Genomic DNA, 15,770 nt, shown 5'->3' on the forward strand with positions numbered 1-15,770 from the left:
CGTTCCCCTGCGCTGCCGAATCACTGCTGCTGCTGCTGTCTGCGGCAGCAACTTCCTGCGCATGCGCAGCAACAGGGACCGTTCCAGACTGCGCCGTGCGCTGCGCAGGACGGCCGAGAGGTTTAAAGGGACAGTCAGCGGGAAGTTTAATTGGACGCCAAGCGGAAGGTGAAAATATCATGTTAAATCATCGTGCCGATAACATTGTAAGATATAAAAGTACATGCAAATCGTTGAAAGTATTCATATTTCAATTTTTTTAATTATAGTAATGATCATTTCATAGGCTGTTATGGTGTTCAATTAGCTTTTCATGCCCAGTGGTGGAAAGTACATCTTTAGTCAAAAGCACAAGTTCGAGGCACTTAAATTGACTACAACTTAAATTAAAAAGAAAATCACGCAAAATCTCGGATATATTGTACAATTTTAACAATCGTCTTCTTGTTGCATTTTGTTTCCATGATAGAAACGTTTTTATTCTCAAGATCAATTACTGTCAGACAGTGTTCCCCTCATCCTTCACACACAGCTGCACAGAAGAGGAAACTCAATTATCCCAACCTTTGACGTTCGCGTGCAGGCAGATGTGGGTTGTAATACAATAACGATGTAGCATTGAGTAAGCAATAATTGTCTGAGATGTTTCAGCAAAAAAATAACTAAACATTTCTTAGTGGGCATCACAAGCCTTCCAGAGCAGCTTCAATGCAGGATTGGCATTGATTAATAAAGTTGATTGATTTGAGTTTTGATGGTGATCTGACATTTTGCCCTGGAATCAGTTCAGTTGAGATGATCAGGTGACTGTGAAGGCAATTCACATACTTTTCATTCTCATCAAACCATTCAGTGAGCCTTGATGCTGATAAAAGGTCACCTGTCACTTTTTGAGCAATAAGCCAAATATTGCCTGTACATGAAAACCAAATTAGTTAAAATACGAAGACATAATTTAGGGGAACAGACCTTTTAAGTTCCGTGGTTGGAAAAAAAAAACACCCACTGAGGAGCCACCAAATGGATGTCACAAATCTCTAACGCAGTCAGTTATTTAATAACGACAATCATTCTTTCTTGTATTAAAACATACATCTTGTTCGTGTTCGTTTCACTGGCCCAAATGTAACACTCGTCTGGCACGCCGGCACAAGATCTGCCTTGAGCATGTATCAACCTTGCATTTTTGCATCGGTGCGCTCTGCACATATTGTGTTATGAATCTTGTGTGGGGAAGATAAAAACATAAAAACAGAGAGAAGACTCCGCGGTCAATAGTGTCACATGCTCTGTGATTTGATGAAAGGTTCTATTTGTGCAGCCTGATGTGTATGGCTCCCTAATCAAACACTTATATTTCTGTGACAACCAAAATAAATTACTCCATTACAACCACCCACCTGCCCTCTCCACAGTATTGATGCCATTTTATTACCAGAGAGAGACAGATGGACGACAGTGAACATTGTGGCAAGTCATGGCAATGCTGGAGAACGTGTGCCCTCGACCGAGTCGTGTCATGTCAGGCTGGAACCGGCACAAAAGTAATCAAATAAGATGATTAGAGGGGAAATTACACACGCTCAACTCCTGCAAACATTTCTGAAAGCATTGTGGAGGCGCGGGTTCCAGTACGGACCGGGCTTATTACAATACTCCAGCCAATTTCGGCATGCAAGCTTCACTTCCCCCATCAGCAAGTGAAAGAGGGGAGAATTTGGTGTGAAAGCCCAATCACACGCGGCGCTCCGAGTTCAGCGGGGAAGTAGCAGCAGCAGGCTCCATCCTGCAATAATACAAAGTTAATGATGCAGAATGGTGTCTTTCTCCATACCAAAGAAGACGTCAATACAGGATGTTTAAGGACGCTGTTCCTAATTACGCTTTTTAAATTCGCCACTGACGTGATTGATGATTTCAAAGAGAGGCGCTATTGATCCACTTCACAGACAAGTCCCATCGATTGCAAGTCTAGAATGAATAAAAGTTTTCTTGCCCCCCCCCCCCTTTATCTCCCCCACCGAGCGAGAGATTGTACAATCAGAGCATCAGCGTGACCTATATGGGTAGTTTAGGAGCCAAATCACCTCTTTTTAAAACGCAGACGAATGGAGCAGTGATTGCCGAATCGAGGGACCTTATAGGGGGACCTTCGGGGCATCACGTAAGAAGTAACAGTGAAATCTCAACGCTTTCTCATTCATCGAGTGTTGGAGATTCATCCATCCACTCATTAATCTGCGGGGAGCCTTTGCAAATAGCTCCATATCTGCGTTGGACTCCTCAGCATGAAAGAAGTCCAGGAGCTGCTGTTTCACAGACTGTGCAGCATCACGTCTCTCACTGCAATCAGCGGTGATGGAGCGATGGATGCTCCGACGCACCGCAGATTCTTTCTTTTTTTGTTGCTTCCTTTGAACATGCCCCATGGCACGCACGCATTATTCTATGGACTTTGTTATTCCACGCGAGCTGCCAGATCTTCCTATTAGTGCAGAAGCTGCTATGTCTCATCCCAGCACGTGTTCTTAGCAAATCAACAAGAGGCGCTGCCAGAGCTGATGTGGCAGAAAGTCTGACATCACCTGCAGGGGGAATTCTGCATATTCAGGGAGATTTGACCTATCCCCCATCAATACAGAGTGTTCTGTTCGATTTACAGAAAAACAAGATTGATTAGGAATCAACAGCCCACTGAATTGGAGCAGCAGAGGGAAGCTTTCCATCACACCATGCTGAATCTCACTGGCAAGTGCACTTCAGATGGCAAAGTGCGCTACAGCTTATGATTAAACGGTCTGCAGCCTTTTTGTCTTTTTTTGTGTGGAGAGAGAGAGAGAGAGAGAGAGAGAGAGAGAGAGAGAGAGAGAGAGAGAGAGAGCTCTTTCTGAAGGCCAAAGTTAATGCAGTCATAGAAAGAACTCTGATACACTCCCACGTGAAATGGCCATGTGAGGAAAGCCCGGAGGGAGAAAAGGGCCTTGAATGAATTTGAGAGAGAGAGAGAGAGAGAGTGGGATGAAGGCAGATAGAGAGAAAGTTCAAACATTACTGATCCTCAAATATCCTTTTTGGTTTCTGGTTCAATTGGAATTTTGCAGTAAGTGTCTGCTAAAAGCTCCATTTTTTGTGTTGCCCTTCTATTGCTGCCGAGCTTTTAGAGTTAGATGATGACAGATTGTGAGCTACCTGATATCCTTCATCATCCTCCCCAGTGGAGGTGTTTGTTCCGCCCTGAGCAAGTCCTCGAGGACCAACAGCCCGAGCGTTTGATGGACTGCGGGGAGACATCTGCTCTGCCTGGCTTTGCCACACACAATGAAAACAACATGTTACAGTAATCAATCAACATGCAAAACGGTGTCCTTTTAGTGTGATGATTAACCTTACAGACGTCATGGTTATCAAGTCATTATATCAGCTTGTCATCGTGAATTAGCGCCGAGGAGCCGCAGGGTGCGAGAGCCTGCTGTGTGTTGTTCTCTTCAGGCTGGCACACTGCTCTGAGCGTGCATGTTCGATATATATCCTCAACAACACTGACACCACTGCGCTTCAAGCACCATTTGGGGATGAGCTCTGCTCTGTGTACTCAAGGGACAAAAAGGGAGGGAAAAAAAGTCTGCACGGTGCAATCTGATTTGTGGTCATACCATCCCTCGCGAAGTCATCCAGAAAATAGCACCCCAGTCGAGAGATCCTTTTGAGCACGCTCATCGATTTTAAACTCTTGTGCTGCTCGTGTCGGCAGATGTGTTTGTGCACCGTGATGAGCTGATGTGGAGTTGCCACTGGCTGAATAGATCCTAACTGCTGTAGACAGGTGGGTCCCAAACCGGGGCCCCAGGTGCATTCTGGGAGTTACAGAGGGTTTGCTGGAACAAAAACCGAACAAACATAATGTACATGTAAAAGTACAAGGGTGTAATTATTGTGCATGTCAAAACGGTTTTAAGACCTGTAGCAGTTAGCTCTTTTACATTGAATGGTGTACCTTTGTCCTCATTAATATTGCTTGAGTCATGGGAGTTAAATAAATATCAACATGTAGGCTACATGTAGCATAAGTAGCTTCCGTCAAGTCGCATCAAACATTTCAATGACAACACTAAGAGTAGTTCATGGTCTAAGTGGTATTCTATCTCAATAGCTTTGAGGAGCAGCATTTACTTTCAGACTTGTGTGATGGTTGTAACAGACAGCACACAGGACGAAGAGCATCGTTTAGTTCACATATCGGTCGCCAGGGGGCGGTGTAGCTTCCACCCAAACCTCCGCGAGGACGCTCTTCATAGCGGAAGTCGTTTCCTCTTTGGTCAAAGCAACATGGTTCCGCCCGGTAGACAACGTGAACGTAAACAAGCGGCTCACCTCTGAGACGACGGCACCTGTCACATCCTCTGAAACAGAAGCTGCTTGTCGAAGCCCAAAATGGCTCTCAGAGTGTGCGCTCGGCTCCTCAGGGACTCGAACGTCTCCTCCAGACTGGTCACCGGTGCGTGTGCTCGACAGGAAAGTGCGTCATGGTTCCTCACGGCGGGTCAGTCCCAACACAAGCGTCTCTGCTGCTCATTTAATGCCATTCACTTAGCAAAGGAATGTGTAGGGCTGCTTGTGGAGAGATGGGGCATGGGATGAATGTTTAACAAAAAATGTGACCTTCAGCTCAGCGTTCACTGGCGTTTAAAGGGAGCAGAGCGACGTACAGAGCGCAGTGTATACCGTCTGTGGTGCAAGCACAGTGCAGCAATGATAATGACAACAGGGGAGGTGAAACTGTTGTTTTTAATTTGAAAAGTATATATTCACACAGAAAATGTGTTTAGTTTATTGCTACTTCACTTGCATGTCTGAGCTTCACTGTGCAAACTGATGTATGTGCAGAGTTTGACACCAGAAGGTTTTTTTTTTTACATTCATCTGTTGAAAGAGGAAAGTCCCTCTGTGTACCCTGAAACCTCCACTGAACACTAGACAGGATGGACTGTGGGGTTAAGTAGGAGATGGCTTGTATCCAACACTCAGTCTGTGAGGAAGAAGGAGTAAGATGGTATTGATGTAAATAATTACTCATGAGGTACATGGCAGAGTGGTTTTCTATGTCTTATTATATGTCTTTGAAGGTTTTGCAGGGTCATCCTACAACACATCACTCCCTTTGTTGCAGGGATGTGTTGAAGACATTTTTTTCACAATAAACACTTGAAATGATGAAGGCACGTGCTAAAACTGTCCATCACAAGAAGGTGATGTCCTCAAATAGCTTGAAGACAGACCAAACCGTAGTGACATTTCACTTTTATGTAATTTACAATAATATAAAATAGAGACAAGGCGCAAATCCTCATTTATATATCAAACCAGCATATTTTTGAAATTTCTTCTTGATGATAAATGACTGAATCAGTTATTAATTGACTCATCATTCCAGCTGTAGTTTGAGCTATCGTTACTGATAACAATAAAATAATGATTCATGACTTTAGTCATGAATCAAGTTCAAGTTGACTTGTCATTTTTGTGTAAAACATTTAACAGTTTCAGCAAAACCATCTGCACGGTCTTTCGGAGGCTTCTGTAATGAATTTAATGAATGAGTTTACGAGGCGCACCATCTGAATGCATTACTTTGCATCCGAGTGATGCAAAGCGCAATGAATCAGCCTCCCTGCAGCGCGCGCTGGCAAGCGAAGTGATGGAGATGTTGATGTCTTTACAGGAAACGCTGCCTGCAGCCGAGGAGGGAGGGCCGGATTTATCTTCGCGCCCGCCTGTTTTATTACATCCCAGGCATTTCTCGACAGACTGATGAAAGGCAAAGCTGCCGAGGCAGACGGGAGCCTTTATCGCCTTCCAGCCTCGGTTCCGTCGGACAGAGGTAATCAGACCTCTGCCTCCCAGATTTACATCCCCAGACGCGTCTGATCAAATTCTGCCGACGTCACCCTGCCACCAATCTGATGTTGTATTTACTCTTATTGTATCTCTAATGATTCATTGTGTTCATGTGTTTTCAGCTGAACAATTATCTTTGTTGCTGAGACATCCAGATCAGCCGGACAACTCAAAGGTTTTGAAAGTGGCCATAATTGGCGCCCCAAATGCCGGGAAGTCCACATTGTCCAATCAGCTCCTTGGCAGAAAGGTGTTTGTCTCAAGTTGTCCCTCTCTTGAACCTGCACAACTTTTAATGTATCCGTCTCACTGAGGGGCCGAGAAAGGAGGCGGGGGTCACTTTGTAAAGCCAACGGTTATTTATTATTTATTAAAGGTGTTTGCTGTGTCCAAGAAAGTGCACACGACGCGGTCTCGAGCCATGGGCGTCCTCACGGAGGATGATACGCAGATAGTAAGAGCCTTCTCATGTCTCTTCTGTTATGATACTGTCGAAAAATCCAGATGTTGATTCATAGAAGTGCTTTCTTTTGTGTCTAGATTTTACTGGACACTCCTGGTCTCACCACTGTATCGAAGGTCAAACGGTGCCTGTCTTTGTTTTTTTATTTTTATTTTTGGCAAGTGTCAAAGTGCCGTCTATACGAAGTGTTATTACAATATATGAATGGACCCTCTGTTTCCACAGACACCAGCTGGAGAAGACATTGCTCGTGGATCCCTGGAACACGGTCAAGGAAGCCGACCTAAGTATGTTATAACTTCACTCTGAGCTCGGACCTGAGCCGCAGTTTTCCTTTTGATGCTTTCGTATGACCGATTTAACGCGAAGAGTGAAATATAGCGCTGAGTTTCAATGGCTTATGAATGAAACTGTGTCCTTTCCCAGTGGTGGTCTTGGTGGATGTGGCGGACAGATGGATGTGCAGCAGGCTGGACTTCGAGGTGCTCAAATGCCTGGCCCAGCACCCCGACATCCCCGCCATCCTGGTGCTCAATAAGGTATTCTACCCCAGAATGATTCAGGCCCATTCAATGCTGCTGAAGACGTACGTCTGAATAAAAGGGTCATGGATGTTTTGTTTTTTCAGAAAGCTAAATCATTTCATCAAACAGCTGGGCGATGCTGACAGGTGTCTTCACCGACGCTCCTCTGTTTCTCAGGTGGACCAGGTCAAGGCCAAGGACCGGCTGCTGGACATCACGGCCGAGCTGACATGCGGAGTGGTGAACGGACGCCAAATGCGCGTCAGGCCAGTGATCAGGCCTCCGTGGGCTGAAAAGAGGCCGGAGATGGATTCGGAGTCACCGCTTGAGGACGGTGGCGGCGGCAGCGCGGGGCCCGACGGCAGCGCCGAGCCGAACTCTGTGCTGAGCAAAGAACAGCTGAAGGCGCTAAAGAGCCAGCGGGGCTGGCCTCACTTCAAGGACATCTTCATGCTCGCCGCTGTGGACAGAGAGGACGTGGAGACGCTGAAGGTACACGTTCTAGGTCACAGCAGGGAAAACTGTTTGTTAGTTTTACTGGATATATTTATTCCAGTCTCATTTTTATTTAGTATCGATTGGTTTTCATTTCTATTGGATGCCATTATCCATGCTTTTTATCTCACCGCCATAGGAATACTTCATGGTCGGGGCCAAACCGGGACCGTGGCAGTACCACAGCGAGGTCCTGACCGACCAGAGTCCAGAGGAGGTCTGCACCAACATCGTCAGAGAGAAGCTGCTGGAGTGTCTGCCCCAGGAAGTGCCCTATTCAATGACACAGGTGAAGCAGTTTGTTTTCGTTGCGAGGACACTCTGTAAGTCGGGCGTGATGATAAGCTGACAGCTCGCTGACGACACCCATCACATCTCACCGACTCTGCGGCGTATTCAATGCCCTTCATACTCACTTTCACTCGACGTGCTCTTTGATGCAGCTTTTGGCATCAGCCTCCACCTGCTACACTTTGTGCTGTTTCTTTATTTTTATTGCTCTCTGCATGTTAATGATCATGTTTTTTTTCTTCCTGTATTTACTGCAAATTCCCGACATCTAAAGGTGTCGAATCACACCAAGTCAAACCGTAGCACAGTCTTCATTTCTTCTGTGACAAACTAACGTGTATAGAAATGCGACAACACTTGACACTTGGACATCGCAGTCAGACATCTTTAATACACATGCAAAGCACTCTGGGATATGTAGTGGTGGGAAAACAGCTGCTGTTCCGCGTTGGCCGACACGTTATTGACCTTTTGTAGAAGTTTTAATATCTAAATGTTTCCGTTTCAGTCGATTCAACTCTGGCAAGATGGAGAAAACGGCGAGCTGGATATTTCTGTGAAACTTTATGCCAAGAAGGACACTCACATGGTGAGTGCTCGCCACACATTTATGGGTTTTTGAGACATGTATGTCTCGTAAATTTATCACGATCAGGACACTCAAATGAATGTCTTCTGTTCGTAAAGCAGGTGTAACATGAATGCAGTACAAACAAAAAGTACTCCGTAACAATTCCCACAGTTTGAAATGTTTGATTTGGGGCAGGCACGGGACTGGAGGAAGTGAAATCTTTCCCTCCACCTGTAGCCTGTGATGGTTTCTAATATTTATTTGCCGTTTCTCCACATTCCTTGTGTTTTTAACTTGTAAATATTTGAGCAGACATTCTAAACCATACATATTTGATGGCAAAGAATATTCAACGCTACATCTGTGGTGCTGAAATGTTTGAGTCTCGGACCATTCTTTCACAGGAGTGACGGGTAGAATCTGTTCGATAGATATTTGAATAACTTATCAATATTCGAAAAATGGACCAAGCATTTTGGTGCCGTCTATTCACTGCCTGATGTATTTGTCGTGTTCCACAGAGGATGGTGATCGGCACAGCCGGCCAGATCGTAGCGCGCATCGCCCGAGAGGCGGCTGAGGACCTGAGCCGCGTCTTCCTGAGGGAAGTAAAGCTGAAGCTCACAGTCAAGCTGAGGAAGTGAAGAGAGACGGAAGGACTTTAAATGGTGAAGAGGTGATTTGAGACGACTCTTCTCGTGTTTTTTTCCTCTGACAGACCCAAAGAGTCGAACAAAGGATCAGATATCCCACTGACATGGACCTGTTAAGAACTGTAAATGTTGGCTTCTGCATCCTCTGTCTTCACTCATGCAGTCTCAGAAGACGTTATTAAAGATTTTTATGTTGCGAGATTACCTATAAGTTGCTGCTATTATAATAGTTTATTATTATAAACTACAATTAAATTTGACACGTCTAAATCTGTAAAGTGTTGAAAACATTCTTATTAAAAGCGGCCCAGACGAGCTGCAGAGATATATTCTCGGCAACAAACATGACACGGACTCCCACCAAATGGATGTTTTTGACGGTGTGCTCATGGATGAGCAGGTCTGGCGAGCTGTGAAAAGGCCGGTGGTTTATCTTTGGCTCTCAGTGCTTTTTTTTGTTACTTGGCGAGCGCTTCGCACCTAGCGGGACCTGCACAGTCATGTTCACTCAAATGTCCCCGATGTACCATCCACACACACACACACACACTCTCTCTCGCTCTCGCTCTCGCTCTCTCGCTCTCTCTCTCTCTCTCCCCCGCACCACTTTAGCCCTCTCTACTGCCTTTGAAGTGTGGCCATCCATCCCCGCGACTATCACTTTTTCTTCCGCTGTTTTCTTCTCCCCTTTCCCTCTCCTCCTCCTCCCTCTTGCTTTTTTTGGCTCTTATAAAGCCCCGGCTCTGCCCCCGAGGGCGGACTTGTCTCCCTAATGGATGGCAAAATAGAGCACTAACCTGATGCTAAAATGGGTCAGCTAATGGTGATTGGATTCGTTCCTGCTTGCCTGTGAGTTAACTCAGTGCGTTACTCTATCCGGGGCATCTTGATGAATAACCAGCTAGCGGCCTAAAGCGAGGGGCGACAGGAGGGAGGGAGAGGCCTCGGATGTCTCACAGAAGCTGTGTCAGCCCCTCGAGCTCTCCCTGCTCTCTGCAGCGGCTGCTTCCCAGTGATTAGATGAAGCCGGCCGCGCTGCAGAGATCACCACTTAGACAAGCCAACTGCTGCAGCAAAATATTACAGCTGATGTACGCCTGCCAGCACATTAAAGTAATCCTTGTAGATATTTAGAGCGCTGAAACCCTGATTTAGGTGTTTTGTTTTACCAAAAATGACGAGGTACTCGTTTGTTTGGGAGCCATAAGATTTATTTCACATGCCGACGGTTCACAGAGGTTCACATACAACACATCAATCGCCGGCTTTCTTCGTCCTCCGGGCCCAGATGACATTGAGCGAGGGCCGTATAACCCTTACCCTAACTGAAACTCAGTAAAGGTAACGGTTTGACGGCCTCTCCTCTGCGGCGCGTGCAGCCTGCCACAGCCGGTTAGGCGAGAGCGTGCGCCGATGGTGCCGGCGGGGGGAATGAGACCCTGGATAGTACATCATCTATACTGTAGTGTCTCTTTAATAAACTTACAGTATAAGATGATATCCTGTCCGGGGCACAAGACATAACCAGTTGGCAGCCAGTTCTGGCCGCGTTTGTGATCTGCGGGGCAAAAGGTGGACGGCTCATTATAGTGATGCACAACAGTGAAGGTCAACTGGTGAAAATGGTAATCGTATGGCAAAGATGCTATTTTTGGTGAAAAAAAACATTGCGTTGAAATGCCAGTCAGAAGACAATTATTTTACAAAACTGCACCGTAAAACAAGATGTATCCTGCACCCACAGCTCTGTGACCTGCTGCAGAGCCACAAAGCGCCCTCCTCTCTGTCGCACACACTCACCTTCTTGCATGCTGTGTGGCGTCGCTCACGGCTCGCCGACACGTTGCTCCACGCGTTCCCGTTCTGTGGCCGCCATGTGTCCACGTCTGGAGCTCCTAACTGGTCTGCTTGCTGGGCTCCGGCACTTAAAGGCCCTCAGCTCATTAGCATACTGTGATGACATCTGGGGTGGACCAGACAGCACGGGGTGAACTTTTCCTTATCTGGTCCTGACCTGATTGCCCACGCCCTTATTACACCCGGCAAAAAAAACAGAACTACACATGATTGCCATTTTGTATTTTTTTTACTGCATGTACCGTTATTTAAAAATGAAAACTGCGCAGAAGCAACTCACTTTTTTTGAGTACACGTCTTTCTTCTCATTCGTTAATGTTTTCGGAAAAAAGTTCATTCATTTACCATTTTTAATCATTTAAAATGTCATCTTGTGCCAGACTTGATTTTTTTTGTACATGAATTAGTTTGACTTAACAGCAGCAGCAATACAAATTGCACTCAATATTTCTCATATTTCCCCAAATATTCTTCAGGTCTGAACCACTTCACAGAAACTACTTGTGAGTTTTGACCTTTCTTGGTCAAACACGTGTAATTAAAAGCACCCAGCAGTAAGCCTAAAGCTCAAACGCATAACGTGGCAATGCATCTCGAGTCCTCTGGATCTCGTAGCCCTTGGATTTATGCGTGATGGTCTTTCATGGATTGGAATTTAATGCTGCAATACGTCAGCTGATGTTATGTCATCTGATTTATTAAACTGTTTTTCATGCACTGTGCTAGATTCCAGGATGTAGAGAGCAGCTGAGATCTGTTTTTAAAAACATTGTTTTTTATTTTTATGAGACGTGTTAGTCGGTCACCGCACGTCAAATTCACAGCATCATCAACTTATGCCTGGCCGGTGATAACGGTGTCGTTTGTCTTCAGTCCCTGACAGTTTGTCCCTTACATAATAGATTGTCTTTGTCTTTGCGGGGGGACTTGTCTCTCTTAACTTCTGCCTGAGACTCTGCAAACGCTTGTGAAGCGGTAACTGAACAAGATCAGAGTCGTGTCGTGCAGGATGCACACAGGAATATTGCCACCTCATTTATGTACCGAGTCCAGTGACTTCTCGAGCAACGCTGATGAATGTACCTGCTGCGACGCCAAGTCATTAGCATGGAAGTATTCACAGTATACTCACGTCTCCAGCCACCATTACACCACTACTTTAAGGTCAAGTTCATTCATCACAGTTTAGTGTAAACCTGCAGCGGGGGGGGGGGGGCAATGACACAATACTTCAATTCAGCAACTGATCTGTTTATGGAACGCTGTTGGATGAACATGTGACATAACGGAGGTCCGAGTTAGGCGGGGCATGGCTACATGGTAACACTCCCCAGTCAGGGTGTGGGAGGTCCTGCTGTGGACACAGATAAAGATGGAGGTGGGACTATCTGTCTCTCCGGCTCCTTATCTGCTGCAGAAATGCAACACTTCTTCCATTTGCGTTCATAGATAAATTGTATTATTCTTCACCTCACGTGTAGAGACAAAGGGAGGAAGCTCTCATTTGATCAAACTGTTTGCAGTTAGGTGAAGAACAAGTAAAGGAGTTGTTAATGCCGTGACATCATGTAGTGTCCACCACATGTTTCTCTGTCTGGCCTCCCTCCTCACCCCCATCGCTGGCTCACATCATAGCAGAATATAACACTGTGGAAATAAGTTTTTATTCAAGCAGACTAAGAGTCTGGAGAAAGACAAAAAGTGAGAGAGACATTATGAAAGAGCTTGATTTTGATCATCCTCCGGGGCAACATCAGTGTCTGGAGTATAAAAAAAAAAGAAAACTTTGAGTGATCGTTTTATTCTTTCTTGCCTATTTGAACCTTTTTTTATATCTGTCATTATCTGAGGGTAGTTCATGTTTCCACTTCAGAGGTGTGAAACATCTGGCCTGGAGTAATGTGAGCCACGTCGTTTTATTTTTGAGATTAGAGGAGATTGTGTCTGAAGGCCCCAAAGCCGAGCTGTACACGAGTTAAAGTCTGGCAGGTGAAGGCTTGCTCTTATTTCACAGAAAAAAGGCATTTTGCATGCAGTGTGGATCAGGTCTACACTTTGATTAACCAAAGAGAAAAGGCCTTTTAATATCACGAGGAACACCTGGTATATAATTAAGAAGGGACGTATATCAGATGTTTTGAGACACGAAAGATGTTTCAAGTGACATGAGATGCAAAGTTAAATCATTATTCACATTCTAGGCAGAGACATCTTAAGGAGGGGCAACTGGCTTATTATATTATATTATTAAAATGATAGTGAGTCAAGGATTACAGCTTTATTTATTTAACAGTTCCAGTTGTCAGGTTACTCAAGTTTGATTTTCCTACAGTACAGAAAATTGAAATGAAGCTGCAAGGTCACTTTTCAAAAATCCAAAACACATTGGATTATCTTAGAGAACAGTAAATTATCTTAAACATGTAAATAAAACATTAAAATAACTGCAATACATCATTTGCTTGTGTGGATACATGAGTTTTTAATCATAGTTGTAGTCTGTTGCTGCAGTATCGGTGTCTGTCGGTGTTTGTGAGGTGACTGCCCTCTTCAGGTGGAACCGTCTCTGAGTCGGGCTGTACAGTCACGTCCTCCATCAGCTGCAGGGGTACATGGCCCTTAATGTTAAGACATAGTGTCTTTTTCTTTATTTATATGCACTGTTCACATTAATCAGCATTTCTGCAAATGTGCCGGTGTTAGTCAGCCAGATCATCTTCTTTGGAATAAGGCTCCACAACTAATGAAGGGACACTTTAAGGAATTCTGTGTTTTCTCGAAGAAGTCAGGCCTGGACAGACTGGAACAGACGGACAGCGAGGCCAACAGGAAGTGGTATAATGTTTATTATAGGGCGGCGCACAACACAGAACAACATGAAGACGTGCTTGAAAAATGCCATGCTCGACCAGTTTTCCAAAGGCCAGTGTAACATGAGAAGCCACAAGATAAACCCACAGACGGACATGTTTCAGGTGAAGACGAGAGTTAAGGCGTAGGTCTGGATAGTGTTTGGTCTTTAATCACGTTCTCCAACATTTCACTTTGAGCAACACAAAGTTGCCTCTTCTTATTAGACAAATAAAGAAATTCAATTTTTGGCACAAAATATAACTGCCAAATAAATGAAACACCAGATTTTAAAGGTGAATCTATTAAATGCTATATTTATATCTATCATTTAAGTAATTATATATATATTCGTGAGTGTTCGTTTGTACATTTGCATCACAGAATTTAAAGTTAATAAAACAGAAAAAGCAGGAAGAAAAACAAACAACATACAGATGAACACTGTACGTATAACGTTCAGATGTTCTATAAGCCAGTCTTTGTTTTACAGTAAATTCCCGATAGAACGACCGTTATTATCTAACAAAGGCACTGTGTACAAAAACAAAATCAATAAAAGGAGCATTACAAAGTGTTTAACCAGACTAGATGATTTAACCTCACGTCAGGCTGGAAACAAACACTCACAACACAGTTGATTATTCTCAGATATGTAAAAAAAGAAGAAGAAAAAAACCACATCATGGGAGTGGCCATGATGTGGCCTTTTTAAACTGTCAGACGATTCTGCAACGGTTCCACTTGTCATCTTAAGTGTATTCAGAAGCTACAGCGAGTGGGTAGTTTTACATTTCCAGATCAGCCGCTGTGTGTTTCTAGCCGGATGATGACGACGATGATAACTGTCGGCCATCTGTCGCGCAGCAGATTGAAAAATGACATTTGTCTCGATCTCTAAAAGACAACAGTGAAGCGTCGACTGCTGGCTGCTGTGACTTCTCCCAGTTTGAAAAACGAGGCGGCGGCGATCTTGGCTAATGACTGATATTAAGAGGTTGCCGGTCGCTGGTTATAAAAATACTGGCCCATTTCAAATGATGAAGAATATTACACGTCTACATGTTAATAGTATTATTGTATCTGCGCAAAACAAGGCAGAAATTTCACCGCCATTAGTAAAAGAGAAACACGTTGGAACTTGGCGGGAATTGTAACATTTTTGTCAAAAACAGAAACCAGGTGAAATTTCGAGCCACGAGCCTCATGTTTATTCACAGAAGGTAAAGAAAACGGTGGGACTGTAATAACTTCGTAACGTCGGTGGCAAAAACAACACATTTAGAAAAAGAAGATCACAGATTCTGTAAAGTGGTTAATGATGATTCACGATTAAACCAGAAGGCAAAACACTAAATGGAAAAAGAGGGGCAACCCTACTTCACTGCAAGCAGGTTGGATGATGCGGCAAATGTTGGAATATCTAACAACAAAAGGCTCATTCATGTTGAGTAACGAAATATGGGTTCAAATGCTGGGGCCATGGTGCCATCTAGAGGGGGGCAGTGGTTGCACACTGTGTCACAATGATTGTGATGATTGTAACAGACTACGTGTAGTCATTTGATTGACCTGTAGGCAAGAAAAAAAAAAAAAAAGAGTTTAAGCTTCACTTAGGTTCACATGCTGCTGCTGCTGCAGGAAAAAGTAAACGGTCCAACTTTCGGACCCGCGGGGACGCTTAAAGGGTTACAAAATACGCAGTCTGCAAAAAAGTGAACGTTTTAAAACGACTTCGGAGAAAACACGTCACCACATCCGAGCCGGAGGGTTACAAAATGAATTAAAGCTCAGCCCCTGAACGTCTACCATGTGCTACCTTGAGTTATAGTAGGCCTGGCAGGCGTCCGGGGTCATCTTTTAAGGCTCATCTTCTCTAAGTATGGCTTCGTCTTATGCGTTTGCTTAGCGGTTGTATCTGCCTAGGTGTCTCAACACGGGACAAAAGTGAAGAGTAAACACGGTTGTTAGTATAAGCAGATGTCACGAAAACAGGGAGCGATATTAAAACATCATCCATCTATAACACAGTGACGTACTAAAACCAAACCACTGTCCTAAGGTTTGGGCACTTGAGTGGTGAACAGGCACTGCACATCAGAACGACAAGACAACATGACGGTGTACCGCGAGGTCAGAACGATCATACGGGTGATTCATATGTTACCCAC

General features: G+C 44.6%; 2 protein-coding genes across 2 annotated transcripts in view; one reads left to right on the forward strand and one right to left on the reverse strand.

Annotated features, from left to right (window-relative positions):
- Positions 1 to 4,334: 4,334 nt before the first annotated feature.
- On the forward strand, positions 4,335 to 9,312 carry eral1 (Era-like 12S mitochondrial rRNA chaperone 1). The gene is made up of 11 exons (XM_079283571.1): positions 4,335 to 4,540; positions 5,720 to 5,878; positions 6,018 to 6,145; positions 6,272 to 6,349; positions 6,436 to 6,482; positions 6,584 to 6,645; positions 6,785 to 6,897; positions 7,060 to 7,374; positions 7,517 to 7,666; positions 8,177 to 8,257; positions 8,761 to 9,312. Exons 1-11 carry the CDS (start codon positions 4,432 to 4,434, stop codon positions 8,881 to 8,883), a joined length of 1,365 nt encoding a protein of 454 aa, XP_079139697.1. The 5' UTR covers positions 4,335 to 4,431; the 3' UTR covers positions 8,884 to 9,312.
- Positions 9,313 to 13,577: 4,265 nt separating this feature from the next.
- Positions 13,578 to 15,770, reverse strand: part of LOC306787682 (flotillin-2a) — an 18,034-nt gene continuing 15,841 nt past the window's right edge. Inside the window, exon 11 of the mRNA XM_079282895.1 lies at positions 13,578 to 15,770. This exon is cut by the window's right edge and continues 755 nt beyond it. The gene's annotated coding sequence lies outside the window, so the exon portion shown is untranslated.

This window comes from Melanostigma gelatinosum (genome assembly GCF_949748355.1).
Source record: "Melanostigma gelatinosum genome assembly, chromosome: 14".
NCBI classification, from domain to species: domain Eukaryota; kingdom Metazoa; phylum Chordata; class Actinopteri; order Perciformes; family Zoarcidae; genus Melanostigma; species Melanostigma gelatinosum.